This window comes from Thunnus thynnus, chromosome 18 (assembly GCF_963924715.1).
Source record: "Thunnus thynnus chromosome 18, fThuThy2.1, whole genome shotgun sequence".
Classification (NCBI taxonomy): domain Eukaryota; kingdom Metazoa; phylum Chordata; class Actinopteri; order Scombriformes; family Scombridae; genus Thunnus; species Thunnus thynnus.
In genome coordinates, this window is record NC_089534.1 from 9959252 (window position 1) to 9982610 (window position 23359).

A 23359-nucleotide genomic window follows, 5' to 3' on the forward strand; every position below is an offset into this window, starting at 1 on the left:
GGATTATTAGACTAACATATTCCTAAGACTGTAAGGCATACAAAGTGTCAATTATATTTTCCAAGGCCAGTATAATTACCTTCCATGTACCAGTGTATCATAACAATGATTGTACCATTTGAACCTCTAGAATAGAAAACATGTTTTAATTATCCAAAGATCATTTTAGCAACGATGTAAGTGATCACTCTTAGCATTAAGAAGTCCATGGTGCATGTGGGCACTTTTTTTCATTACATGCCTGCCTGAGTGTTCCCAGTTTAAATTATTTCAAACACAGATGTAGCCAGTGTGGAGTATCTCTGTTGCACCTGTGTTGCACTGCAGCTTCAAGCTGGAAGAAGCTGCTCAGGAACAAAAAAAAAAAGTTTGATTTTATCTTTTTATGGGCAACTGATGGTACAAAGACTGAAAGAGCAAGTTGGATTAGGAGCAGAGATCAAAGCTTTTTGTAGAAACTTTGCACAACATTTGAGAAACAATACATGGTGGACTATTCGATATGAACACATAAAAGAGAAGGGATTCTTTACAGTGAGAGTGGACAGATTTCAGAGGATGGGAGACACAAAAAAAAACTATAAAGATGATTACATTAAGAAAAGGGAAGTCATACAGTGTATTCCCCAGTCCAAGCCACATCTTTTTCCCAGAAGTATCAACTGTATCAGTCTCAAAAATGTGCTCCTGACAGTCTCTCAGAAGAGTCAGTGGCATGTAGGCCAATATATAAAAAGCTTTTCCTGTGCCTGGGGCTAGCTAAGCCTTGGCAGCAACCAGCCAGCTCCACTGCGGCTGCACACATCAAACACACGGACATGTACTGTATGCACTCACACATATGGGGATATTTATCAGCTGAGAGACCTGGGTATGTGAGTACAGTACTGTACATATGTGTGTTTATCAGAGTGAAAGGGCTAAACAATGAGTGATTGAGCAAACTGAACCTGTGCGTGTGTGTGTATGCATGTCCATGTACATGCATGTAGGCCTGAATGATATTCTTGACACTCATTCATGCTGCACACACACATTTATCATGTTACAGTCTAATTCTCTTGCTGTAGTGAGGCACACAGGACGCTGGATGCCACATATCCACATTAGACATCAGATCTTTAAAGGCGGTGATACATCTTAAAGTCTTATATTATCAACTTAATTCTGATTTTTAATTTGACTTTTTTATGTCTGACCTTGAGCAAGCGAGTGCACAATCTATCGGAGGAGAAAAAAGTTTGCAAATTCTAGATTTCAAATGCTAACCTGACTCAGCAAAAGCCATAACGCCGAAACTTCGATAAACAAAAAAGACAAGTGTTCACAGTTCTCCTCTGAATCCACGTAGCTCTTAATATTCAGAGGGAAACCTGCGCGTTGAACATTTGTTTTCTGTGCCTGGTTCACCGAGCCTCTACCCCAGGTTTATCAGGCCTGAGCTACAGTGTGGAGTTCACACTGGCCCCAAGCTATGGCCCCATTCTGCCAGGAAAACCAATTACTTAGTATTTCAAAGCCCTCTGAGTGCCCGAAAGGGGCCCATCATTTAACCATGAGACACTCCAACTTCACTTACTGCCGGCCTTTCAGCACTGGGTCATGCCAACGCACAAATTCACATGTGCAGAGGGATGCAAACACCCCAAAATCATATGAATGCACACACACACACCCCCCCACTTCAAATCAAACATAAAAGTTCAAATCAGTGCAAGGAGAGATGCTAACTTTAGATGTGGTTAATGTCATTTATCGTTTAAAAATACAATGTTATCTGTCATGTAAACAAGTTTGGACATAGAAAACACAAAAATATCAGCGACATTATCCTTTATGGAGGGAAAAAATATATATAGAAACACCATATTCCAAAAAAATGTCAGTCTTGAAAGTTGGAGTGCTCTCTAAACTGTATTTTCCAATGAATTTTTAACTAGCGTTGGACAGTGAGTCAGCAGCTAACAGAGTGACCTCTCAGCGCCGCAGATAGAGTACGTTTTCTACTGCTCGGTGTCTTCTTACCACCATCACTCACATTCAAACACACACACCGACACTTAAGCTGATGCAGATAAACACTGGCGTTAACTAACACACTTCCGCACACTGTCTGTTATACCAGACGTGGTGTCATACATTACCATTTAGAGGAAGCTTCGTTTAGCTACTCTTGCTTTACACTGTGATATATCTCTATCTGTAGCTCATCAACTGTATTGTGAGGCAAAAACCTTGAACGCGGATCTACTTTAGGCCGTTCGGTTTGCCCTCGGTACTCTCACTGCGCTCCCTCTTTGTCTGTCTCTCTCTGCAGGATAAGTTAATGAGTCTAATGAGGATAAAGACTGAAGGGGAGAGAGGAAAAGACGGAGAGGGAAGGAGAAAGGGGGGGTAGCAATCAGATGTGGCTCTGCCCAGCCCTTGGCAATGACAAAGTGGAGCAATTATGCATGAAGGCTGTGACATTGACTGTGGCATCACCTCTTCTGCTGATCTGTTAAAAAGCAAACATACTCTATAATTCAGTAAGGCACTCACTCAGTCATACACACACACACACACACACACTCTCATACAGACACGCATCTCTCTGCCAAACACGTTCAAGGACGCAGATGATCGTACTTTGACAAGTTAATACGTCTGCGCACATTGCCCGGCGCGAGCACAGGTCAGCGGAAGGTCAGATATGTTCTCCAATCTCTCGTCTAGTGGGTGTGATAGGTACCCGGTGAGGAAAGTATTCCCATTACAAGTCCATCACCTACTTTTAGCCTCTCATCTCTCTCGGGACACACGCATACACACAGCCTCCCCCCCCTTTAACAAAGTACACGCCTGTGGTCACCATCCTCCCTCTTCACTGCCCCACTTGATGCTTGGTTGCATATTAATGGTGTCATGCATGGCAGAGATATTGATTACTCACAAGAATGAGCCTTCAGTGCATCTGGTTTACACACTCACTCGTAAAACACAGATTCCTACAGTCATCGTCGTATTGTAGGGGGCGTACTGTAGAACCATCCAGGAGTGTGAAGTGGGACAAATATCGGCTACAGGTGAGCATACAATGGGAATTGAACGATGGCATTCTTGGATGCGTTTTAAGACAGGGTAATATGGAAAACAAGAACTGTGGGGTGGATTTTCTCTGGTTTATTACAACTTGGGTCTTATTGTGTTGGTTTTGGAAGCCCTTCATATTGGTAATAATAACACTATACTTAAAAAGTTACTGATCGCTGAGATCTTAGAATGTGTACAACATCATCATATGATCGGGCAGGTTTTAAACAAAGCCCCTGGTTAGCCTAACTTAACCTATTTGAAGGTGAAAATGAAGGTGAATTGTAAAGTTATTGGTTTACAATTTAAAGACTGACTTCAACATTGATCTACTGTTCTTGCTAGATTTGATGTCCGCACAGTTTTCCTGTACAATGAGGGATTATTAACAACATACCTGAGAGAAATAAAGGCCAAAACTACTGAAATAGGACCCAAGTTGTAATAAACCGGAATTATCCTTTAAAAAGTAACTTAAATACCCCTTGTTGACCTCCAGTTGTTAACTTCTCACCATACTGCAGTGATGTACAGATGTACTTCAGGATCACTGGGAGGTGTAGTGACAGGTGCGACAAAGCACATCCAACCACACCCACCAGTGACAGTGGGTGAGATCAGAAGTGAAACAGGCTGACAATCTTCAACCAATGAGGGCAGTGCCTGGTGTTAGCCTCATCAATCTTGAAAGAATAACTGGTTCTTAAATGTTTTATTATGGTTAAATTGCAACAAGACAATAAGACAATATGAACTTCCCCAAATATCATGTGGAACAATAAGCAGTCATGCCAGCCAATCATGGAGGATTTGGTAGGAAAATCTCACAAATGTGCTTCAAATGCATACAGTTGTTATACCACTTTGTCCCACAAATAAGAAAGCCACACCCTATAAAAAAAAGGGAGCTTTCAACTGTATAATGTTGATTTGCTGCTAGTCAGCTGAGAAAATCTGGGGTGAGGACGTAAATGACAGATGCTGCGCTCTCCCCTGAACAGCTACAGTCAACGTTGCCCTTGAGCATGGTATTTAACCCCGTGACTGGCATGACAAAGGATATATTCCATGAATAAAAAGCCTTCTGAAGCCACACTCCTATTTATTTTCATCCTCTAGAAAAAAAAAACACACATAGCAGAAATCTCAAGTTAAGGGACTTCTCGCTCTCAATGAGAAAGAAAAAGAAAATGACACGACATGACAACTGTATGTGAAACATGCGACCGCCTTAGGAAGACACAAATAATTACAGATTGTAAATTAATCAATCCCTCCAGCTGTACTTTCATAAATCTAATGGTGTGTGTGATCAGACGCGACTACAAAGAATACCCAGTGTGTCATATTTCGCATTAAAAAGACGATCACAAAGACTCACACCTGTCAAAATCTACTGTGGGGTCATAACGCGTACCAGCGACGGAGTGTGTTAGCTCAGCATATTTCTGTGCAACTGATCAGCCAATTACACGACTAATTATTGCCTCTTGCAGATCTGTCAAGGCTCCGCAGGCGTGGGGCTAGTGGAGATCAATAGGATGTGTTAATCCCAGCAACAAACACCTACACGCATGCACGCCGCTGAAAGGGAGAAGATGATCAAACGCTATCAAATGCTTCTGTGAGTCTCTCAGAGGACCCCCAGTCAGGCACTGAGGCAATAGGGGTTAATGGGTGTGTTGCGATGCTTTGAGATTCACCTACAAGAACATGGAAGCCGAATCCATTATCTGCTGAGCTACACTCAAATTTAAAAAAAAAAAAAAAGTAGAAAAGAGAGGAGATAAAAGAGTGAAATGATGTTTTGTTTATTTAAGGCTTCGGGGAGGTTCAGGGCTATGAATAGAGTGGATTAAGAACAGGTCGAGTAGTGGGAGAGGGGACAGAGGGACAGATGGATGAGGGAGGGGAAGAGGAGTACTACAAAACAGAAGTGAACTTCAACTGAACTGGGAGAAATGGAAGAGAGAGTAAGAGATCAGGGAAGAGATGAGAAAAGAGAGGTGCTATTTTCACATTTTGCAAAAGGAAGGAATGAAGAAAAAGAAGGGTAGAGAGAGAGAGAGGGAGAAAATGTAAAGTGAACTGATGACTGTCTGATAGCCAAATGAGAGCGGGGCTGCAATATATATATATATATATATATATATATGCAGGGTACAGTATATGTAGTATAGGGGAGGGGTGTGTGTGTGTGTGTGTGTGTGTATGACTAATGGGTGAGGGTCAAAGAGTGACATGAGAATGGGTAGGAGAAAAAGGACAGGGGGATGAAAGAGAGGACAGATAGGGAGACACTGAAGGAGCAACCGCAGGGGTGAACAGGTGGAGAAAGAGGAGTTATGGCAAGAAAAAGTATACAAATAATAAAAAGAAGGACAGTCATTGCAAGTTTAGAGCATAAGAGACAGGAGCAGCTGAAGCATCTGCAACTGAAGTATAAACTAGAAATACAGCCTCACAGTTGTATGCCTCCACCAAACACTCAAGTTGTATTAAATGTATTTTCCTTGTATGTGTTCACATGTTTGGCCAATAAAGCTGATTCTGATAGAAAACAAAGTTGTAGCCATGACGGTAAACGATGCTTCGGATGTGGATGTGGCTGCAAAGAAGCTACAAATTCTAAAATGTGGATGCCGCACACACACACACATATCTTCAACCCGGCAGCACAGAAGATCTACACAATCGCCACAATTTCACGGTGGGCACCCGAGATTAGTGTCACCGATTCAGTATCCGACCGAATGTGAAATACGGTCACAATCTCTCCGTCTGTTCCTGAGTTATGGTGTTAAATAATGGCTAGGAAAGTGTTTTTGCAGAACATTATGATGTCACAGTGAAGTTAACTTTTGACCTTTTGGATATATCGCCTCATCGTTTTCTCCTGTTAGACATTTGTGTGAGACTTTGTCATAATTAGCGTATGAATTCTTGAGTTATGGCCAAAAAAAACGTGTTTTGTGAAGTCACAGTGAGCTTAAGCCACCAAAATCTAATCATTTCATCCTTGAGTCCAAGTGCACGTTTGCACTCGATTCCCTCAAGGCGTTCCTGAAATATCAAGTTCATGAGAACGGGACAGACAGACGGATGTACGGAAAACCCGAAAACATAACGCCTCGGGCCATGTCTGTCGCCAGCGAGGAGGCATAAAAATTAAATATATACTAGAGAGTCTTCTCAGTACATTTGCTGTGACGGCTCCAGGGCGGTAGCTACCATTAGGTACAATGAGGTCATGTCTTCTTCTGTGTATTTTCTGGTAAACTTTTAGGTTTTAGCAACCTAAGAGAAAGTTTACAATCTATAATTAAAAACTTGCATATGGTAGGTATTTTACAAGCTGATTCCAGTTTGTTCAGCCACATTATACTTACTTTTGATGACATTTAGGCCAACAAAAAATACATAAATGAGATACTAGGGCAGAGTTTCAATATCAGTGCCTTTACGGTGCCTTACTTTGGAAAAAAGGAAGAAGTTTCAACCTTTTTCTTTTTATTAAACTGCTCAGTGTTTTATCACAAGTGTTGCTTTAATAAGCTAGACATGTTTCCTGATTTAAAAAGATAATTACCTTGTTTAAAAGCCTCAAAATCTAATCAAGTGACACTAATTTATGATATTTGACACATTTTGGTACTTCATGCTACGAACGCATTTTGGTTGGCACTCAGAATATAATGAGTTTCAATAACCGGCCCTATGAAGGATAGCATTTCTGTACAAGAAGTTCATTCCTGGCAGTTTGAAAAAGGTTTTAAAACAGTAGACCTTCATCTTGAGAAATGAAATTCACAGAACGTGCAATCGAACAGTTCATGGAATAAACAAAATTGGAAAATTCCCAAATATTTAAGGGGTTGGACCTAGTGGGGGCCATGGACGTCATAATCACTATTCGCCACAGCTATTTCTATGTTATCAGCAACAAAAGTAAGACATAATTCAACCTAAAAACAGCTCACAAAGAGGGAATTAAAGACATCCACACTCAACCCACACATGAACATACATGCATATGTGCACCCAAACATTTTCTCTCCCTCCCAAAGCCAATCAGCACAGAACTTCACACGTAGCCGAGTACCATACAATACACACAAACACATACATACTAAACACACACAGCCAGTGCAGCATTGGGAGCTGATCAACGCTTGATTATCTTTCCCTCTGTGAAGTGCACCCTAAGCAGAACCAAATCGGATGACTTCATTAGCATATCATCTGCATAATGGCTCAGCCAGAGCAAGGGCATTTGCCTGCTACGTGGCTCCTACCATGTCTCATTCTGAATGGGGGGGTGGGGGGGGTTAGGGTTAAAGATTCTCTTTAATTTGGTTATAACTAAGCAGATGCTGGGCCTCTTTTGAGTCACGTGACTGCCTTAGACATCTCAACTGCCCAGTTAATTGAGGGCACGATAATAAAAAAGGAAATTCGACTGAAGATAATTTCTCTCTATTGTGTACAATTGCCGGAGTTTCTTTGCTCATACATCCAATTATAAGCCTTTCTGCTGCAAATTAAAGTACGAACACGTGGGCATGAGTGTTTGTACAGCGAATATTAATTGCCTGAATATTTCTATTTTAGCATACAGAGCAAATCTTTGTTGCAAATGACCTGGGTGATGTTTGGAAAATGTTGGCTTATATAAATATGTGAAATAATAATGATACATCTCCAAATTGATGAGATGATCAATGCGCATTCTGGTCTGATCAAACAGAAGGACCAGCCTTTATACGTATGTCTATCTTCCCTGAGAGAAAAGCCATGCAATGTAATCAAGGTTCTTAGAATATTTATTCCCTTCAAATGATGCACCATGAAAGGTTTTCATACCTCAACTCACAAAAGTCTGCCCTTGGTTAGTGTTTGAAGAATGGCTTTTTCTTCTCACCCCTTTTTAACATTATCACTTATTTTGTAACGGCAATGTTAATGGAAGTCATGGTTATTTTTTCCATTAGCTCTGGCTCTTTTTCTTTTAATAAGTATTTGCTGCCTTCATCGTGGTTCACAGGCAAAAATGTCACCAACTTAGATGAAACATTTTTTTTTTGAACCCAGACGGCACCTGTTTTGAAGTCATCAGTGTCAGATTGTTCGAACATGCTGCTCCGCTCTCTCATTTCAACACACATAAGAGTGCACTCAGACACGTAGAAATAACTTGAAAGTAAGAAAACAGTCATCCTGTCAGGCGAGAGTGCTGCCAAGCCATGTTAGATATGATAGATATGAAGGCTCAGGAGGTTGTTATGTCACTGATGGGGAAGAAAGACAAGCAAAAGGTATATGGAGAGACAAAAAAGAAAGAGAGAGAGAACTTGTAAAGTACATATATAAGTAAGGGATTTGGAAAAACTGAAAAAAATAGAGAACTAGAAAGCACACAAAGAGTGCAAACCTTCACCGAGACCGCACAATCCTCTAGATTTGTTATTTTAATAATAGAGACCAGGTCCAGGTCTGCCCCCAAAATACACATCACAGCTGATTTTAAAGTGTAATTGAAGGCTTATTGAGATCATGTCGCTGTTGCAATGTCATCAAATGGGCCACACCTAAAATAATTTGGCAAAGAATTAAAGGAAAACTGCAGAAATGACAGAAAAAACCCTTTTTTCAAGGTCACCCAAAACCGGCTTGAATAGATTAATACTGTACATGTTGGACAGATGATTCCAGGAAAGAGGGAATATTGCTTCTAGGTCTATGTCTCACAGTTGAAGAGTAAAAATGTGCTTTGTAAATGGCCACAGTTTTTTCTTTGCCCATTGCCTTACATTCTACCAAAAGCTCTGAGATATCATGCTAACTAGCAGACTAACAGGCAAACAAACATAATCTCCTCGGCCGAGGTAACAAACAGCGACAGAGAGGATGAATTAAATAAAGAAGAAACAGAGAGAGAGAGAGAGAGAGAGAGAAGAAGAAGAAGAAGAGAGAAAGAGGCAGTGTGCTCTAACAGTGCTGGCTGCATTTCTTGCCATTCTGCTGCCATGTTTGTTTACTTTCTCCCTGGTGTGAACATCTATGCATGGCTGCAGCCATCACATCTACACATGTCACCCCTCTGCACAATCACACACACACACACACACACACTCACACACACACTCTGCACAAACACACGCGCTCCCACATATTCCTAAGCCTTCCTGCGCTCATACTTAGACTCTCACAATACAGCCCTTCAAGCAACATCTTAACCTAGTTCTTCGCATAAATCCTACTCATAAGGTCTCAGGCACTCCACAAACAATACACAGCATTCCTGAGTTTTCAGCCAAATGTGTTCACTCAGTGTACTACTAGTCCCGCCTAAGAACCCTGTTCTTTAATTATAATGTGTTATTTTTACTGCATTTTACTTATTATTTACTTAAAATTAGAGTTTCTGGCACATCTGTGGAAGGTTTGCAGACTGCAGAGTCATTAAAACAGTGTGGTCATCAGACATTTTTTTTGCACAGGTACAATAAGAACATTTGAACTTGCATATCTGTCATTACGCAGATGTACGTTTACGTAGTGAGTAAACAGTATTTGCTGCTGTGTGTGAGCTGTGCACATTTCGTGTTTGCCCGGTAGAAAAGCCAATAATGATAGTTCAAATATTTCATGCAAATATATTAAATATTTTGCAGAGGAAGTGGCTTAACCAACAGCAATATTCTTTTGGTGATAAGCAGCAACGCAAATAAAGATGGACAAATATGTCAGTTACATATTTACATGTTCTCTCTCTCTCTCTCTCTCTCTTTCTCTCACTGTTGCGTAACCGCTGACGCACTCATGATCCGTGAAAAAGTGAGAATCAGTTTTGCTCGGTTGATCCCAGAGGTCAGCAGCAGAGAGAGAGAGAGAGAGAGAGACAGCAGAGGGAGAGGAGTAAAGAGAACACAAGGCCAAAAAGAGAGTGAAAAAAAAGAAAGAGAAGGAGGGAAAGATGACCAATCACCAGTTTTCCATTGGTGAGTTTGTGACTGAGAAAGGGTAAAAAAAACTGCACACTGTAGCTGACACGGTTGTCTGAACCTCTGTCCGTTGTCTGGGGAACCAAAGATGCAGGAAATAGCTTAAAAGAAGGGGACAAGAAAGAGCAGAACGCAATATAACAGAAAGTAATGTAACAGAAAACAAAACTAAATAGAAAACTACAAGCCAAATAACAGAAAGGAACAAGAGGTTGTTTTTTTTAAATTAAGGAAACGACACAGCAAAGAAACAGAACATATAGAAACAGAGAAATGGGGGAAATATGTAAAGGAAGAGACAGTCAATACATTCCCTCTTTCAGCTCAGATTCTACTAACAAATGTAATGAAACCAGTGCAAAAACTTCTTAATACAACAGCACTAAACCTCAAACTAAATTGCCTGTTACCTCCACTTTTCAGGCACAATTCTGAACAATTTAGCTTCTGGCTCCTTGGGATTGGAAGTGGGGGTCTGCCAGGATGAAATTTTACTCTAGCCAATCCATATTCCTTAAGAAACAATGAACTGCAAGAGGAAACCTGCAGTGTGTAGGGGAGGAGGTCTGCAGCTCATATTTTCTGACTGCTTGAGTAGCAGCCGGTCAGTGTTGAAATCAATTTGACCAATGCCCTCAATTTTAACAACTTTGAAATCCACCTCGAGGATTCTGGTGTAGTTTCAGACTGAGTAATGGGGGAGAGGCAAAGTTAAACTCAATTTCAGGGTGAGCGTCTGGCCATTAAAAGCCGTTTATCAACAGCACTACCAACTCATGCCAAAGCCAATAAGTGCCAGCTGGTGCTCTGAATCCCAAAGTCTGAGGCATAACAGGAAAACCCGTTTTCATCGCCTCCATGACACTGCATGGATACAAACAAACCAAACCTCTGACGACATCCGGCGCTTGCCCCCTATATCACATATTACAAAGGACAAGGAAGGACAAATACCACATTTTTCAACATGCCATTACGGGTCAGTAGGTTAAGGACTATGTTTAGAGAAGGGGGATACTTAAAGACATGTTCTACCTTATTTTATTCTATTGAGCAGCACAACAGCAGTGGACCAAACCTGTGGCCGATTCATAACGCTTTGACAAAACAAAGCAGAATTCACCTAATATTTACCCAGAATCTGAAAGTGAATTCATTTAAGCTGCAGATTCTATTTTAAGAGTTATAAAAAGCACATGACTGAAATTCAAGATTGTATTTTTCTCACTGAAACACACCCTCTTTCTTGTAAACAGGCGCCATTTTATCGAAGAACCAGATATTTTCTAATGCAGTTGTTCATCTTTTGTACTAATGGTTCAACCAGGAGTTTCATGCTTATCTAAATGTTACAAATTACTTAACAACCAGTCCTATCCCATTGTTAATGGGTTTTTACTTCCTGAACCACAGACGCTCAAAATAACTCCTCCCACCCGGGCGGCTGTGGCTCAGGAGGTAGAGTGGGTCGTCCACTAATCAGAAGATCGGCGGTTCGATCCTCGGCTCCTCCAGTCCACATGTCGATGTGTCCTTGGGCAAGATGCTTAACCCAGAATTGCTCCTGATGGCTGTGCCATCAGTGTGTGAATGTGTATGAATGATTAGATTTCCTCTGATGGGCAGGTTGGGACCTTGCATGGTAGCCCCTGTACCATTCAGCGTGTGAATGGGTGAATGTGATTCATAGTGTAAAAAGTGCTTTGAGGGGTCGGAAGACTAGAAAGGCGCTATACAAGTACAGTCCATTTACCATTTTACCACCTCACGACTACCATGTGCAGCAATAATTTTTCCAAATGGCAGCACTTAAACCATTTCAACAGATTTTTTACACTCTTCAAACTTTTGAGTGGTACTGTATGTCTACTGCAATGAATTTGGGAACAAGTTGGCCGAACCATGTTTGAATTTTCTCAAGTAGAAAATAGACACCTGGACAGAAGCACCGACCCATGGGCACAAACTGATACAGGCTTCAATGCAGATGTAGCACTGAACACAATGAATGATCAGAAATCCCAATTCGTAATATAATGTTTGTCTGATCTGTTGCACTTTTAGTTCCTTGATGAGTGCAACAATAAAACAGAACATTTACAAATGAAGTCACGATGGGAAAGCAGATTATGACGCCCAACCAAATACCGACACCCACTGTTGTCGGTGTAAGCCTACACACCTGTGGTGTCTTGATGCATGTCAGCACAGGTTGACACGTGTCAGGCTTATACTACTGTCCTATTTATAAGCATTGAGCGCACCAAGCAGCAATTTCATTACTTTCACTCATCGGATAGGCGCATCCCAGATACTGTACCCTGACCACTACTGTCTGTATGTGTGGTGTCAAATGACCTGCACCAATCGTAAACTGCTAAATCAAGTCATTGAGATATCTGCTTTGGTCCTGACTGGGGCCGGTGGGAATGAACTAACCAAGAAGCTCTGAGGACGATGGACAGAGCGGTACATAAATTCCACTGAAGCCTGGCAGGATCCGTGGACAGGCATTAAGCACCAGCAAAGCACTCCCATCTTGAGCCTGACTGTGATGTGAGGCTCATGATGTCCACGGTACTTTGAACTGGAGAAACACAAGAGAGAGTAAGGAGAAGGAGGAGGAGGAGGAGGAGGAGAGAGGCTAACTAGAATACCGAGGCAGACAGAGATGAATAGGGTGGGACAAAGGAAGAGAGAGAGAGGGACTGAGAAAGATGGAGTCAGAGTCGGAGAAGGGGTGACAGGCAGGGAGAGAATATATATTCAGAGAGAGGGAGGGAGGGAGGGAGGGACAGAAAACGCAGAGACAGAGGCAGAAGGCAAAAATCTTGTCTGTTTGAACTTTGCGGCAGGACTTTGAGGGGATAATTAGGGAGAGTGACTCCAGAAGTGGAGAATAAGTTCTCAGTCCTAAGCCTTCATGCAGGGGGATTAGACTCAGGCTGAACTCCTCACTCCTCCTCTCCTCTCCTCTCCTCTCCTCTCCCTCCCTCCCTTCCTCCCTTCCAGCACTCTCACTGCTCTCTAAAGTGGACTTGCCCCCATTGCCAAGTTATGTCCAAAGCAACTGTGGCAGCCCTGTTTCTCTATCTACCCCTAGAGTCAAAATAGATCAGTGCAAGGGTTTCATTACAGGATGAGTTATCCACCATTTGTGTATCATCTACAGAGGGCGAGTACAACTGCGGGAATAAAACACTGCATATTGCAATATAATCCAATAGCCTGTAAGAATTTTGATTGATGTCATACTTTATGGCGTTATTATACTGTATTTCATTATATTGCAAGCTGTAAGAAATATTTTGTCTCTGCCCATTGTGTGTGTGCATTCGAGGGTTTATTTTTCAACTGGAACGCAGCTATCAAATATTTTTAGAACATCTTCTGCAACATTTTAGCTGATTTCACACATGCAACAGATCAATTTGGAGAGAACCATTATGTAGTTAATCTGCGCTGGTAGCACGACCTGCAGGCAGCCTTGAAGCTCATCTCTGACCTTGGGCTAAAGTGCCACACCCTGATGAACACTATCCCGGTGTCCACTGGAAGCACATCATCGATGAGACATGGAGGAGAAACTAATGATGTCGCAAGTCAGCGAGCACAGTATGAGCCTTTATGTACGGCACACCATCGGAGGGTGTTTTACTTTTTTTGTTTGTGCTATGTTAGCAAGGAAAGGAAGTGCTTTTGATCAGTGGCTTGTAGCAGTAGATTAAATGGCTTTTTAGACAAAAGATGAACTAAAAGTAGGAAGCTCAGTAAATTGCCTAATATGGAAGATTTTTTAAAAGTAATTTTGGATGTTCATTACTACACTACATTGATAAATAACTCAACGTACCAACAAAGGAACTTTGCAAAAATGTAGTCATTGTATTGTTAGGGGCTCAATACACATATTCTGTAGAAAATAATGCTTATATGTTAATGCAATATGTTACTTTAAGGTGTAAATGCATGAATTACATATAACACCTGGAATCTGATTAAACTACATCTGGATGCGGTACATGCGCCAGCTGATGTCTTTGACTGCTTTCATATTTATTATACAGTTTCTGCACATTAAGATCTCAACATAATAATCAAACTAACATGTACAGATATTTACCCTCATGATCAGATCACATTAACTGGGTGACGCATCTTGGTTTGATTGCTTTTGGGATGCCAGCTGCAAATGGGGCCTTTGATTGGTACTCACTATATTTCTTTTGCATAAAATAAATACTTTTCTATCCCCGATTGAATTTTCCACTGCAGCAAATTAATTTCATAAATTTGATGAAAGCAAGTTGTCCTTAACTCTGATATGTCTCTCCTCTAAACTCAATAAATAGAGATACTTTATGTCCTTGGTGGAGTCTAATAAACATTATCAATCTGCAGTCTGAAGAAAAGCATGTTGCTATCTGGAGCAATGTTGCTAACTGGAGCACAGTCCCTGGACCACTGCCATGGCTTATAAAAAAAAGTTTGCAATATCGTCATAGCTATGCATCAAAAAAAGTTACGTCTCTGAGCCAACAACAATCGGGGCCTCGCTGATTGCAAGGGACTAAAACTTTCTCGATAGATGGCTCGGGGTCCATGCAGCATCAGCCCCAGAATTGAGTACAGAGATGACAAGGTGCTCCATATTTTTCATTAGAAATATGTGGCCTCGCAACACTGACACACTCCCCTGGCCCCTTCATCTGCCGCACTCAATCCTTTTTCCTTCTTCCTTTCTCTCCCGCTTTCGCCTCCAGCCCCTTCCCCCACTCTCTCTAGTCTCTTCTCTCGGGCCTGTTCTCTAGTTTGTTTTCCCCAGCCTCCCACTTACAGTGCCCTCTGACCACTGTGCCATTTACAGTACATACGCACAACTGCAGAGACATGAATCGAATAGCACAGGGACCTGCTGCAAGGCACTTCCTCATTTTACACATCTCGATCTTAGTGATCCTCAATAAAAAAGTCATGTAATAAGTTATGTAAACAGAATACTGTCTTGGTTACATATCTGTGTGTTTTAGAATGATATCTATGATGATTGTTTGTGTGTTGCTGAAGTGGTTTTTGACAGTTGGCTGAAAACGAGAGCATTTATATATGCTTAAATTGTCTGCAAGTGGTTTTTCCCAAAATTGATTCTGGCAAGATGACTCCATCTATTAAAATATATTCTTTACTCTGATCTGCTCTTAATATGGAAATATAAGCAGCGCCTGATTTGATTTATGATTAAGTAGCCACATTGTTGATATTGTTATTCATTCATGTTCTTTACATAGTTAGGGACGCAAGAGTCTGCAACCTATCCAGGGATCCTTGCAGGGTTAATACAGATATAGAGACTATTATTCACACTTAGACCTATGGATAATTCCGAGTCTCACGTCTGCATGTCCGTGGACAGCTGGAGGAAACTGGAACACCCAAAGGAAACCCCCACAGACTCCACGTAGAAAGCCTGGGTCCTTCTCGTTACGTTATGCAATAGCACTAACAACTGAGCCGCTGTGGGACCTTTCTCTAGATAATGATTGGCCCACTGCTACCTAATATGCTGATGTGATACTAATGTAAGGGAATTCTCTTTGTGGTTTCACCCCATTCACAGGAAGAAAACAGTGCAGAGTCTGACACAGAGCTAATTATTCAGAATAATGACTGTAGCCACATTCAGTCAGAAGTCTGAAATGATGAAAAAAAAAAAACTTTCCTTAAACTCTTATCAAATCAAGACAGATGATCATAGATGACTGTTTGCTAAGCCCCTCCCTGATCACTGATTGCGGATTTCTCCACATGCTGAAGTGGGATGCATGGGTCTGTTTAAGACTTTACTGGTATCTAAAAGAGAAAGGAAGGTCTTTCCAAAAACATAATCACAAAAGTAATGGATTAGAATATATTAAACAGTGTGTTTGTCTGCTATAACATAAGCTGCAAACGGTAACATGTCCAGCTAACTACCTTAGATTTTGTTTTTGGTAAACTAAGCATTCAATCAGGTTATACCATAACAAAATAACTGTCTGATCTGAAATTTTATCTTTCCATGTTGTACTGTTTGTAATACTAGGACTACCAAGCTCCACCCTGCAGCACGTACACAACGCTGCTCTTTAATCTATATGTTTTCTACATGGATCATCTACTGGTGAGGATGCTGACTTTTTGCCCAGCACTTAAAACTTTAATCTTTTAATGTGATATCACATACATATGTTGCCATCAAGTGCATATTTAAAGCCACTTTTACAAGGCTATCTTTTCAAAACAAGTCATGCGGGATTGAGAGTTTTCAACCAACTTATGACGCTAACGAATTAGCTAGCTAGCTATAGCGACTCTCCTTTTTGCTAGCTGAAATAAGAACTGTGGTTGAGTAGCATTAAGAAACCTGCTTTTGTCTAACTCTGTGTAAATTCAGCAACCCATTGTTTCAAAAATGACTAAGAATGTCATTGATAAATCTCTCACCGTTACTGTAAATTGGACATGTGCACAGCAACAGTAACTAAGGAGGGAGGGGCTTAGTGAATAGTCAATTCAGTTTTCTTCCATCTGGCAAAAAGGAGGCACACGCATGATCACACACAAATACACAGTGTATCACATGACTTTGATAAATGAATAATGAGGATATTCTCTGCACGATAGCTATACACAGAGGCCACCGCTATGACCTCATTTAAATGAAGCCAAATGTCAGGTCAAACACACCAATCAGCTCCTTTTCAACTGTCACATCCAATTAAGCACGTACACACGCAAAAACGCTTGCACGCGCACACACAAATGCACGCACAGCCTCATCTTCACCCAGACGGTATTATGAATATTAACTGCTTGCAAAGATACCAAGTAATCCATCTCAGAGCAAACACTCATCATTTTATATTAAACAGTGATAATCAAGTGAAAATTACTTAGTCTCCAGTACTGACAACACATTTCTTTCCATCTCCACCACAGTTTCCGCTCAATCACTCATCCTTCATGCAAGAGTAAATGTGGATGCTCATTAACAGGAAAGAATCCAGTCCCCCCGATTTTCACAGTCTCTCTCCAACACACAGCCTGAGCATAAGCACATATGCATTTAACGAACACACATAATGAATGATTAACCAGTGGCAGCACAATCGCAAATCCAACACACACACACACAGCTCTCGCAACGCGGATAATAAGAAAAAGAGGGTAAAAAAAGGGATTGTTGTACCTTTGCTTCTACCTACAGTTTTTGGAGAGGAGAAGGGATCCGTAGAGATAAAAGAGGGAAGAGTGTCATCCAGCGTAGAGCACCAGAGAAAGACAGCAAAAAGTGGGGATAAGCTATTGTTAGTCTACAGTAAGCCTGTACACTGCCAACTGACTTTCATGCAAAATGTTGACAATCATGCAAATGGTGGAGGGATGGGAGAAGCGCATCCGAGCAACACACTCCATACTGTACACACACACACACACACACACAACTGACACTTTACAACTTTATCATCTTTTCCTTCTTTCTTTATATTCTGATTTTAAACTTAGGTTCCCCCCCAGAAAGTGATGTTGCTGGAGGCTTGATGACATATTGACCTCTTGTGGGTTGTAAAATGACTACAATTGGTTGTGGGTAGTTTTGTTTGTATATCCTAAATGCTGGTGTGACCGAACCCTAACACAGGCCGCCTCTGCAGTGCTCACTGTTCGTCTGTTCTTCTGAACCCCATCGGCAGAAAACAATGTTGATTTTGGAAAGTTCTGCAAAAAGTCCAAATTATGTTCAATGACAAGTTTTGCTTCCAGTGCTTTTTTTTTTTTTTAAATCATGTAATGCATCTGAAAGTTGGGGAACAGATATTAAATGAACCTTGAGATGCGAGTAATTTGTCACCTGCTGTTTCCTCACCTCAACCTCCATGAGAAGTCCTTAAAATGCTCTAAATTTGAACATGTGCATTTCCCTTACAAACTTCATCCACTGATGAAGACCATGTGATATGATGGAAAGCTCCACGACAGCTCCTAAATGGACCTTGAGGTGAGACTGTTTTGTCAGCTGCTGTTTTTAAGGTCAAGAATGAACTTTGATCCTCAACTTTTTAACATAATTTCCTCTGATAATAACAACAACTGAATAGTTTATGTAAGGGAAAGATCGCTGTCATGACAATTATATTACGGTTAACTTACAGTAAAGGTTAGGGAAATACTGCGGTTATGTTTTTTGGCTTTTTTTGTACAGTTATATTGTGACACTGATGGGAAGCGGCCTTCACACACTTACGTGAAGCGCACACTACACTATTTCCTGCACTGAACATATATTGCATGCTGGAAATTCATTCAATATTAATGTAATTCATGGGGATACTGGGCTGTTTCATCTACATGCTTTTTCTTTCTCAATCACGCCACTTCTTGTTCCTTATTTTCCTCTTTTCCCTCTCTGTCTTCATGCTCTTCTTCTTCTTCCTCTAAGCTGTCTCCCCAAATTCCAGTGATTTTCTTATCCACCGCCCCGCTTCCCTGCTCTTCCCCCTACCTCCCCCCCTCCCCAACCCGTCGCGGCAAAGGTCGGACATGAACAGTGGAGTGTGTCACTGCATGTTAGCTGTGGAACGGAGAACAGTACACAATTATGTAATACACAGAAACCTGGGTGAAATGAGGGTGAGGAGACACAGAAGCAGAGAGAGAGAGAGAGAGAGGGGAAGGTGAGATAGGAACATGCCATGCCGCCATGCACCCTAACCCTCCCGAACACACACACACTCACACACACACACAAACCCTCCCACTTCTCTGCAGCAACAATGGGAGCATTGCAACACACAAATGCACACAGACAGGTAGTGAAGGCACACAGCGTAAAATTGCGCCCCAAAACCAAGCCAGGCGGAGAGTGAACAAAAAATAATAGAGATCTACAAAGAGAAAGAAGAAAGTACCTTGCTCTGCCTTCAGGTGTGCGAGGCCTTGAAGAGAAAAATCGGACAGACAGGGACAGAGAGAAAATTTAAGAACAGCAGCACACCAATACTACAGTTGTATTGTCATTATGCATGCTTTGCATGAAGGCAAACCATGGCTATCACACTAAAAGCAAAGCTTCCCCAAGTGCATTTAAAAGCTTTTCTGTTGACACACACAAATGACTGATAAATAGAGCAACACAGTACATGAATATAAAGTACCTCTGCAGATTGTTTACTGAATAAAAGCAAATTATAACTTATATAACTGGATTACTGGTACATGTTTGTAGTTTGCCTTTTAAAACCGGATTCTTAAACATTTTTAAAAATAGATTACATGAACCGTGCTTTGAATTGAACTGAAATTATGACTGGTCCTTCTTGAGACTCACCTGGTTTTCTCTGGACTGCTGTGGAGTTTTCAGAGGAAAAGAGAGAAAGCAAAGAGAAGTTCTGCATTAGCGACACACTTCAGATGCTTTTGCATGTGGATCTAACATGCAAAAAAAGTACCACACCTCTAAGCATTTTGCTTCCATGTAAGGAGCAAAGGACTGCCCCTTGACATGCCTGATCAAAATAAACATATCTGTATAAATCGCTGTGGAGAGAAACACATAAAAAATTTCATCTGTCCCGTCTTCTAAGGGAACCAGATTGACGTTACACCTTTCCCAAAACAACTCTCTCACATTTCGAATATTGTTACAGCAACATAATATTCAGCATCTCATATCGCACAGAGTGCCTCACGCACATAAAAGAGACATAAATCCACACTCCTGAGGATTTATGGTGCTGTGAGGTTTGTGGATCTTGGGATGCTCCTTGTCAGACCCATACCTTTCTCCTCCACCTTTCTTTTTTAGACCCTTCAACCCACCCATCCACGTTTTTATTCAACGCTGACCTTAATTCAACACACCCCTTGTGGTTTCTCAGAGGAATGCTCACTGTGGGATTCCAGCAGTTCACAGTATGGAATGTCAGAAAGTATAAGCCACACATTAGGCTCCGTCGCTTGCGGCAGACTTCCTTAGCAGGATCTCACCCGTGGATGACACCTTGTGGGTATCAAACATGCCAGTCTGATTTCAGGCACATGTGGCAGGCACACCAAGTGAATTGAGTCTATTGTATCAGTGGTTATATGTTGAGTTATTATCCAGCATCCTAGCTTTTTAGTCTCAAACCTGGTGTTTGTTGCCTAAAATGAATAAGATTTCTGTAATCAGAGCCCCTTGAGACCTCAACGACTGACAAGAGGAAATTAAACAAATCTTAATTAAGACAAACTATATTAAACATTTTAAGTGTCGGCTCTAATACACAATAGCAGATATTAATTTGACTCAGTGTGGTGCCTTGATCTCTGCCCAGGCTGCACAGAGGCCTGGCCTCTTTCCCATCACTGGATATTACTGGGGATTTTCATCCTTTATTTTTTTTCCCTCCCTGACAGCATTAAGTCCTTGTTAAATGTCAAATTTAACAAACTCAACGGAGGACAGAAATATCATTTGAGAGGAGGTGCGGGGAGACCAATACCGTAGAAGCGACTGGTGAAGGCGAGGTGAGATTTTTTTTTTTTTCCTGTCTTCTTCTTTAGGGAGTCCAAAATGGCTGCTACTTCTCCTCCCACACGAGAAGGATGACATTGGCAGAGGAAAGGGAAGGACAAAGCATGGGAGTGGGGGGAAGGGAAACAGTGGCCAGCTGATGGACAGCGGCGCAGCTCCAGCTCTTGAGAACTGGGGGGACTCTGGACCCCCTGAATGTTCTGTACGTGCCTGAATGAGCGAGCAAACGTGTGCTTTTTTTTTTTTTTCTTCCTCTGTCTGTGCACTCAGTTAATGTGCATATACCATGCGTGCGTGTTAAACACTCAGTTTCCCATGTAGATAAAGCCCTTTCTCTTGATGCGACAGCGTCCAGAACAAGCCAATGTGCTGTGGAGGACATGTGGTCCGAGCGTAATCCCCTGCTCTATTTTACCAGCAGCTTCACCACTCAAATCCAAACATAATTTTCAGCTCGGGCACTAGACACAAATGCCCTCTGCACTGGAATCAGGCAAGTCCCTACACCATTTTTTTCCCTTTTTTTCCCCCTGACCTACTTTTTATAGTAAGATTATTGTAACTGTCATTTTTTCCATGTCTGTTTATTAATCCCCAAAGCTAAGCCTGAAGGCACCATTTCAGCACTTGCTTAACAGTTTGCTTGCCCTAGCCTTCAATTACTAGCCTTCCATCAAGCCAATGAATATTTTTTTAAGCAAAGGGGCCTTAAATTGTTCATTAGAAATGCAGGACGTGGGGTTTCCAACAGAGGAAATTGGCAATCAGTTTTAATATTCATTAAACAATCCAGTGTAGCTCTTAATAACCTTGACCTTATGCATATCTCATTGTAGCTGGCTAACCCGAAGGTATTCAAGAGACTTCATAATGTCACCCCGATTAATTTAATTGAACAGAATGAGGGACAATATCCAGATCATTACCATAAAAGATACTGATATTTGCACAGATAATAACAGGAGCGAATTCAAGTTGATACTAAAGATGACTCTGCAGAAAGGGAGAAATTGGGAGTTATCAACGCAGCGGATTCGCCTGCAAAAAGTGGTGTGGAGAGACGAGTGGTGAGTGGTGACTAATTTCAGCTCATTGCCCTGACACAGTTAGTCACACTGATACATCCTGATCCACATGGGAGAAGAGACTGAACATGTGTTTTATGGCCAACTGTTTATGGTGCTAAGCCGCGAGCCGAGCTGGATGGTTCGGAGCTCAGAGAGACAGGACTGTCTCGTGATTATCACTGCAGTAAGAAATAATGATGCCTCAGCAGTGGGCTAACCCAGCTATCCCCATGATGCACGCCCAAAAACTGGGCAAACGCTGTGGGAACGGTTGGGATGCTTCCCAGCGCCAAGCGGTACAAACAAGCTCTACCTCACTTTCCGACCCTGTCTTCTAATTTCTTATCTCACACTTATGCCCGTTCCTCGTATTTTCCCTTCTAGGCCAGTGGGCTAGCAGGCTACGATTAAGAATACGGCTGGCAAAATGCTTCCAAGGCCCAGTCCACTCAGTCAGTCAGCCATCTGCCCATTTTAACGAGCAGCTCGGGGGCCTCGTTGCTCCGTGTGCGTGAGTGTGTTTGTGCATACGTCTGTAAATGCAAATGTGTCAGCATGCATGCATATGAGGCCTGGGTTATGCAGCCTGATAATGTAACATATAAATATTCACAGGTTTGACAGATTGCTTTCATTGCTCATTAATGTACAGCATAATCAACAGCATGCCGGCAAAGACAGATGTGCTAAGCAGTTGTTCACATCTAACTGCAACCAAACGGTAAAAGTCTAATCACTTAGAATATCTACCCCCCCCCAGCATTCTGTGACTGAAGATTGCTTGAACAACAAGTATTTCAACACTTGTGGACATGTGGACATAACAATTAAAAAAAAATCCCGCGCTGTATTTGCCAACAGTCAGTTTGAATTGACGGCAGTGTTTGTGCAGGCATTTTCCGGGCAAATTAGCAATCTCTGTCCTCATTATCCTCCTAATTATGGTTCCCTGTCTCTGTGGCATAATCAACAATCAGCCACATCAGTTAATGGGAAGGCAGAAAAGAACAGCAGTCAGATCAGCTATAGGGAGCTAACATGCCTTCCCCTCCTTGCCCTGCCTTTTTTTTATAGCCTGAAAAGAGAACATGGAGAATAGGTGTGTGTGAATAGATGTGTGTTGTTTTGTGTGTGTGAGAAAGAAAGAAAGATAAAGTCCAACAGCAGACCTCCTGGGACAAATTGGGGTACAACAGGCCTGTGGTGGAGTCACTCGTCACACTTGCTCTGCCCCGGGGCTGAGATATGACCATCTCTCTCCCTGTCCAAGCTGTCTGACTGAATCGCAACCGCACTCTTAAAAACATTGGTTGTTTTAACCCAAGGATGTCATAGCTCCCCTGTCAGCTCTCAGGAAGCTCTCAGACAAATGTCCCTCCTCCTCCTCCTCCTCGTCCTCCTCCTCCTCCTCGACAGGGGCAATGAGCAAATGGGATGAAGCGAAAAAGGGGGCAAGTCCAGTCCGTTCGCTTGACTGCTCCGCAACCAGCACATCGCGTGCTGTCCTGAACAATGCCACAGGCTAACGGTTCGGATTTAAGCTTCAAACAGCTTCATTTGAGCAGCAAATGACGGAAACAAATACAGAAAAACCACAGCACGGAAAGCTGAAAATGCATTTTAAATGAAAAAAAAAAAAACATCTTAATTGTATTAGACAC

At 41.8% G+C, this 23359-nt stretch overlaps 1 protein-coding gene across 5 annotated transcripts in view; it reads right to left on the minus strand.

Annotated features, from left to right (window-relative positions):
• Nucleotides 1-23359, minus strand: part of LOC137168930 (neurexin-3b) — a 293090-nt gene that overhangs the window by 262472 nt on the left and 7259 nt on the right. For all 5 annotated transcript variants that reach the window (XM_067571794.1, XM_067571797.1, XM_067571793.1 and 2 more), the window contains 2 exons: nt 19444-19461; nt 19025-19051 (listed from right to left, as the gene is read on the minus strand). In XM_067571794.1, the coding sequence (XP_067427895.1) occupies nt 19025-19051; nt 19444-19461 (45 nt within the window). The remainder of the gene's footprint in view (nt 1-19024; nt 19052-19443; nt 19462-23359) is intronic.